The following is a 5,000-nucleotide window of genomic DNA, read 5'->3' as shown; positions in this document are numbered from 1 at the left end:
TCGCGTCGGCCGAAACCATCGGAAAAGACGGTCCTGGTCTGCCCTGACAGCCCGAAGACCCGGCCGTTTAAAGCACTCGCCTGCCTCCTTACCCCCTTCTCCTCCCTCCTTACCCCCTTCTCCTCCCTCCTTCCCCCTTCTCCTCCCTCCTCCCCCTTCTCCTCCCTCATCCCCCCTTCTCCTCCCTCCTCCCCCCCTTCTCCTCCCTCCTCCCCCCCTTCTCCTCCCTCCTCCCCCCCTTCTCCTCCCTCCTCCCCCCCTTCTCCTCCCTCCTCCCCCCTTCTCCTCCCTCCTCCCCCCCTTCTCCTCCCTCCTCCCCCCCTTCTCCTCCCTCCTCCCCCCCTTCTCCTCCCTCCTCCCCCTTCTCCTCCCTCCTTCCCTCCTCTCCCCCATTACCCCTCCCCCCTTTCTCCTCCCTCCTCCCTCCTCTCCCCTTCTCCTCCCTCCTCCCCCCTTCTCCTCCCTCCTACCCCCCTTCTCCTCCCTCCTCTCACCCCCTTCTCCTCCCTCCTCCCTCCCTTCTCCTCCCTCCTCTCCCCCCTTCTCCTCCCTCCCCCCCTTCTCCTCCCTCCCCCACTTCTCCTCCCTCCTCCCCCTCCTTCTCCTCCCTCCTCCCCCTCCTTCTCCTCCCTCCTCCCCCCCTTTTCCTCCTCCTCCCCCGCCCTTTTCCTCCCTCCTTACCCCCCCCCCCCGTTCTCCTGCCTCCTCCCCCCACCTTCTCCTCCCTCCCCCCCTTCTCCTCCCTCCTCCACCCCCCTTCTCCTCCCTCCTTCTTCCTCCCTCCTCCCCCTCCTTCTCCTCCCTCCTCCCCCCCTTTTCCTCCCTCCTCCCCCGCCCTTTTCCTCCCTCCTTACCCCTCCCCCCCGTTCTCCTCCCTCCTCCCCCCCTTCTCCTCCCTCCTCCCCCCACCTTCTCCTCCCTCCTTACCCCCCTTCTCCTCCCTCCTTACCCCTCCCCCCCTTCTCCTCCCTCCTTACCCCTCCCCCCCTTCTCCTCCCTCCTTACCCCTCCCCCCCTTCTCCTCCCTCCTTCCCCCCCTTCTCCTCCCTCCTCCCCCCCTTCTCCTCCCTCCTTACCCCTCCCCCCCTTCTCCTCCCTCCTAACCCCCCCCTCTCCTCCTTCCTTACCCCCCCCCCCCTTCTCCTCCCTCAGACTTACCTTCCATTCCTCCAGGACCGAGATCCTTTGCTCTCTCTGTCCTCCCTCTGCTCGGAGAGTCTTTATCTCGTGCTTCGCCTCTTCTCTCGCCGCTCTCTCGCGCCTCGCCCTCTCGTTCGCCTCGGCCAGCCGCTCGTGCGCGTCCACCTGCGGGAGATCGTCGGCGTTGCTTTCCTCGCCATGAGCGAGACTCGCTCGGGAGCCACGCCCCTCTTCCCTTCGCGCGGGAGCCACGCCCCTCTTCCCTTCGCTCGGGAGCCACGCCCCTCTTCCCTTCGCTCGGGAGCCACGCCCCTCTTCCCTTCGCTCGGGAGCCACGCCCCTCTTCCCTTCGCTCGGGAGCCACGCCCCTCTTCCCTTCGCTCGGGAGCCACGCCCCTCTTCCCTTCCCTCAGGAGCCACGCCCCTCTTCCCTTCGCTCAGGAGCCACGCCCCTCGTCCTTTCGCTCAGGAGCCACGCCCCTCTTCCCTTCGCTCAGGAGCCACGCCCCTCGTCCTTTCGCTCAGGAGCCACGCCCCTCTTCCATTCCCTCAGGAGCCACGCCCCTCTTCCATTCCCTCAGGAACCACGCTCCTTTTCCATTCCCTCTGGAGCCACGCCCCTCTTCCCTTCGCTCAGGAGCCACGCCCCTCTTCCCTTCGCTCGGGAGCCACGCCCCTCTTCCATTCCCTCAGGAGCCACGCCCCTCTTCCATTCCCTCAGGAGCCACGCCCCTCTTCCCTTCGCTCAGGAGCCACACCCCTCTTCCATTCGCTCAGGAGCCACGCCCCTCTTCCATTCCCTCAGGAGCCACGCCCCTCTTCCATTCCCTCAGGAGCCACGCCCCTCTTCCATTCCCTCTGGAGCCACGCCCCTCTTCCATTCCCTCAGGAGCCACGCCCCTCTTCCATTCCCTCAGGAGCCACGCCCCTCTTCCATTCCCTCAGGAGCCACGCTCCTCTTCCCTTCCCTCAGGAGCCACGTCCCTCGTCCTTTCACACAGGAGCCACGCCCCTCTTCCCTTCGCTCAGGAGCCACGCCCCTCTTCCCTTCGCTCAGGAGCCACGCCCCTCTTCCCTTCGCTCAGGAGCCACGCCCCTCTTCCCTTCGCTCAGGAGCCACGCCCCTCTTCCCTTCGCTCAGGAGCCACGCCCCTCTTCCCTTCGCACAGGAGCCACGCCCCTCTTCCCTTCGCTCGGGAGCCACGCCCCTCCTCCATTCCCTCAGGAGCCACGCCCCTCTTCCATTCCCTCAGGAGCCACGCCCCTCTTCCCTTCGCTCAGGAGCCACGCCCCTCTTCCCTTCGCTCAGGAGCCACGCCCCTCTTCCCTTCGCTCAGGAGCCACGCCCCTCTTCCCTTCCCTCAGGAGCCACGCCCTTCTTCCATTCCCTCAGGAGCCACGCCCCTCTTCCCTTCGCTCGGGAGCCACGCCCCTCTTCCCTTCGCTCAGGAGCCACGCCCCTCTTCCCTTCGCTCAGGAGCCACGCCCCTCTTCCCTTCGCACAGGAGCCACGCCCCTCTTCCATAGCTAAGAAAATGGCTGGTTCACATAAATTCCAACCAAGTATTATCACACAGACTCGCTTTGTGTGAAAATGTTTCAAGCACAGAATACTTCGTGTTTTCACAAGGCCTCACTTCTCTCCGGAGTGTTTTGAAAATGTCAGACCGTGGTCGATTTCCGACACAAATTAAAGGCAAAGGCGTTTTCGAATACAGGCTCGCCATCATTTCGCTGTTTTATAGCAAATGTAAACCAATCATGTGAACAAACAGACACAAGTGGCACCAACCGCAAGCCACGACAGGAAGTTAACTACGGTTCGTAAAATTACACGACAAATATCACGATATCACAGGTAAAGCTCCGAGGTGGGTGGGTGGGTGGGGGGGGGGGGTTTGCTCAAAGGAACAGCCACGCCACAAGAGGCTGGTTCTAATGACAGCGCCCAAGGCCATTTCCAGATCTCTTTATCCATCGGTAATATCAATTTTCGATGTTTTGTTAAGCAGTGAGCATGTTGCCGCTGCTGGATGTTGATAGCGGGTTAAATGTTTGGCTTTTCCGTTCATAGGCTGTTACAGGAGCATTTTCCCTCCCCTCCGAACGGGGTCTGTTCGCGAGAGCTTTGCCAGCATATTAAGGTGCCGTCACACTAGCGCTTTTTCCGTCATTTTTAGACAATTTTCTGATTTTTTGTCCATTTTTGGGCGAATTGTCGATTTTCCAGTCAGACGATAACGATCGTTTCCGTCTGAAAACCTTTCCGTCAACTTTTTTCAGCCAAGCAAAGTCAAATCAAGAGCTATATTCGAGAATGTTTGTATTTATGTTAAATAAAATTGTCAAAAAAAAGGAAAAAGCGCTAGTGTGACACGGTCTTTGGAGAATGTTTGTATTTATGTTAAATAAAACTGTCAAAAAATGACGGAAAAAGCGCTAGTGTGACACGGCCTTCGGTCTGCTCCGGATCTCACGCGCGCCGGAGCTCACCGCCCGGTGTCGTCCATCGGCCCGTTTGTGGAAGTTATACGAGGCCCGACCCAAGGAGCATTCATCATACGGCCAGGCCTATACACAGAAATAAATACATATCTATTGATCTAGACATGCATATCTACCGGATAGACACGTAGATCAATGTATATCTACTAGATAAACAGATTTATTTATCTATATATAAATGCATGTCCGCATATATGAATCTTCATTGGGTCGGGCCTCGCGCACTTTGAACGAACAGGCCGGATATCTGGTCTCATTGTTCTTTGTTGGCTCTTGTTTGCCAGACAGAAAAAATAGTGTATATAAACTTTTCGAAAAAGATATCTTTAGCTTCGACCAACAGGCATTTTTATTTGGCAATTCTATCATTCTTTACCAAAGTTTTAACATTTCTCATGTTCCCATCTTTACAAATGAACGCACAGAAGAATGACTTTGACCTGTGAAAACAACGGGGATGAACTGATTGTGAAAAGAACATCGCGTGTGAACCAGTCGCCTCCTGAACCGTGGGTGCGGCGCAACATTAGAATACGGGGATGATTACGATAAGGATGATTAAGGTAATTAATAATAAGGATGATTAAGATGAGGATAAGACAAACATTGATAGGAACAGTAATGACAGAAAATGGAAACATCAGTAAAGTATAACGATACAGTAGACAATGGTGAAAATTGTGATAATAACGATAACGATAACAATATTGATAAAAAAAAAGTAATGATAATGATGGTGATGACTATAATGATATCAATGATTATGATAACTAATGCTTATAACAGAAACAGCAGCAATAATTAGATAATTGTAATGATAATGATTATATAAATTAATATATAAATGATAATGATCCTAATAATGATGATAATGAAGAAAATTACAGTGATGATAATATGATAATAACAGCTATAACAAGTATCTATTTTGTTATCCTTATCACAGTCAATATTATCTTCATCATCACAATTACCATTGTTATCAATGTTATAAATTATTATCATTATAATCTTTATTATCACAATCATTATTATTATTTCTTATTATAAGTATTTTCATCGTTAGTTTCATTATTAATATTATCATCATCTATATCATGATCACTATCACTATCCTCATTATTACGATCATTATTATCATCATCATCATCACTATTATCCTTACCATTACTATCATGATCATCAACATTATCATTGTCATTATCATTAACAGCAATATCAGCTATCTTACCAGTTCCCTGCTCTCTCGCGACGCCTTATCTGCTAGTTTATTGATTCTCGCTTTCAAGTAACTTTGGTTTTGCTCGTTGTCCTTCTCCTCCTCCTTCAGGCAGTTCCTAACGGCATCTAGGTCT

General features: G+C 53.3%; 1 protein-coding gene across 1 annotated transcript in view; it reads right to left on the bottom strand.

Annotated features, from left to right (window-relative positions):
- LOC138859567 (golgin subfamily A member 6-like protein 22) overlaps nucleotides 1-5,000 on the bottom strand; it is a 30,429-nt gene that overhangs the window by 5,629 nt on the left and 19,800 nt on the right. Inside the window, exons 8-9 of the mRNA XM_070115165.1 lie at nucleotides 4,877-5,000; nucleotides 1,159-1,305 (exon numbers count right to left, since the gene is read on the bottom strand). The exon at nucleotides 4,877-5,000 is cut by the window's right edge and continues 14 nt beyond it. Coding sequence (XP_069971266.1) covers nucleotides 1,159-1,305; nucleotides 4,877-5,000 — 271 coding nt within the window. The remainder of the gene's footprint in view (nucleotides 1-1,158; nucleotides 1,306-4,876) is intronic.

The sequence above is a fragment of the Penaeus vannamei genome, chromosome 37 (assembly GCF_042767895.1).
Source record: "Penaeus vannamei isolate JL-2024 chromosome 37, ASM4276789v1, whole genome shotgun sequence".
NCBI lineage: Eukaryota > Metazoa > Arthropoda > Malacostraca > Decapoda > Penaeidae > Penaeus > Penaeus vannamei.
The sequence above is the reverse complement of the archived record's forward strand: the minus strand, read 5'-3'. Positions and strand labels throughout refer to the sequence as shown.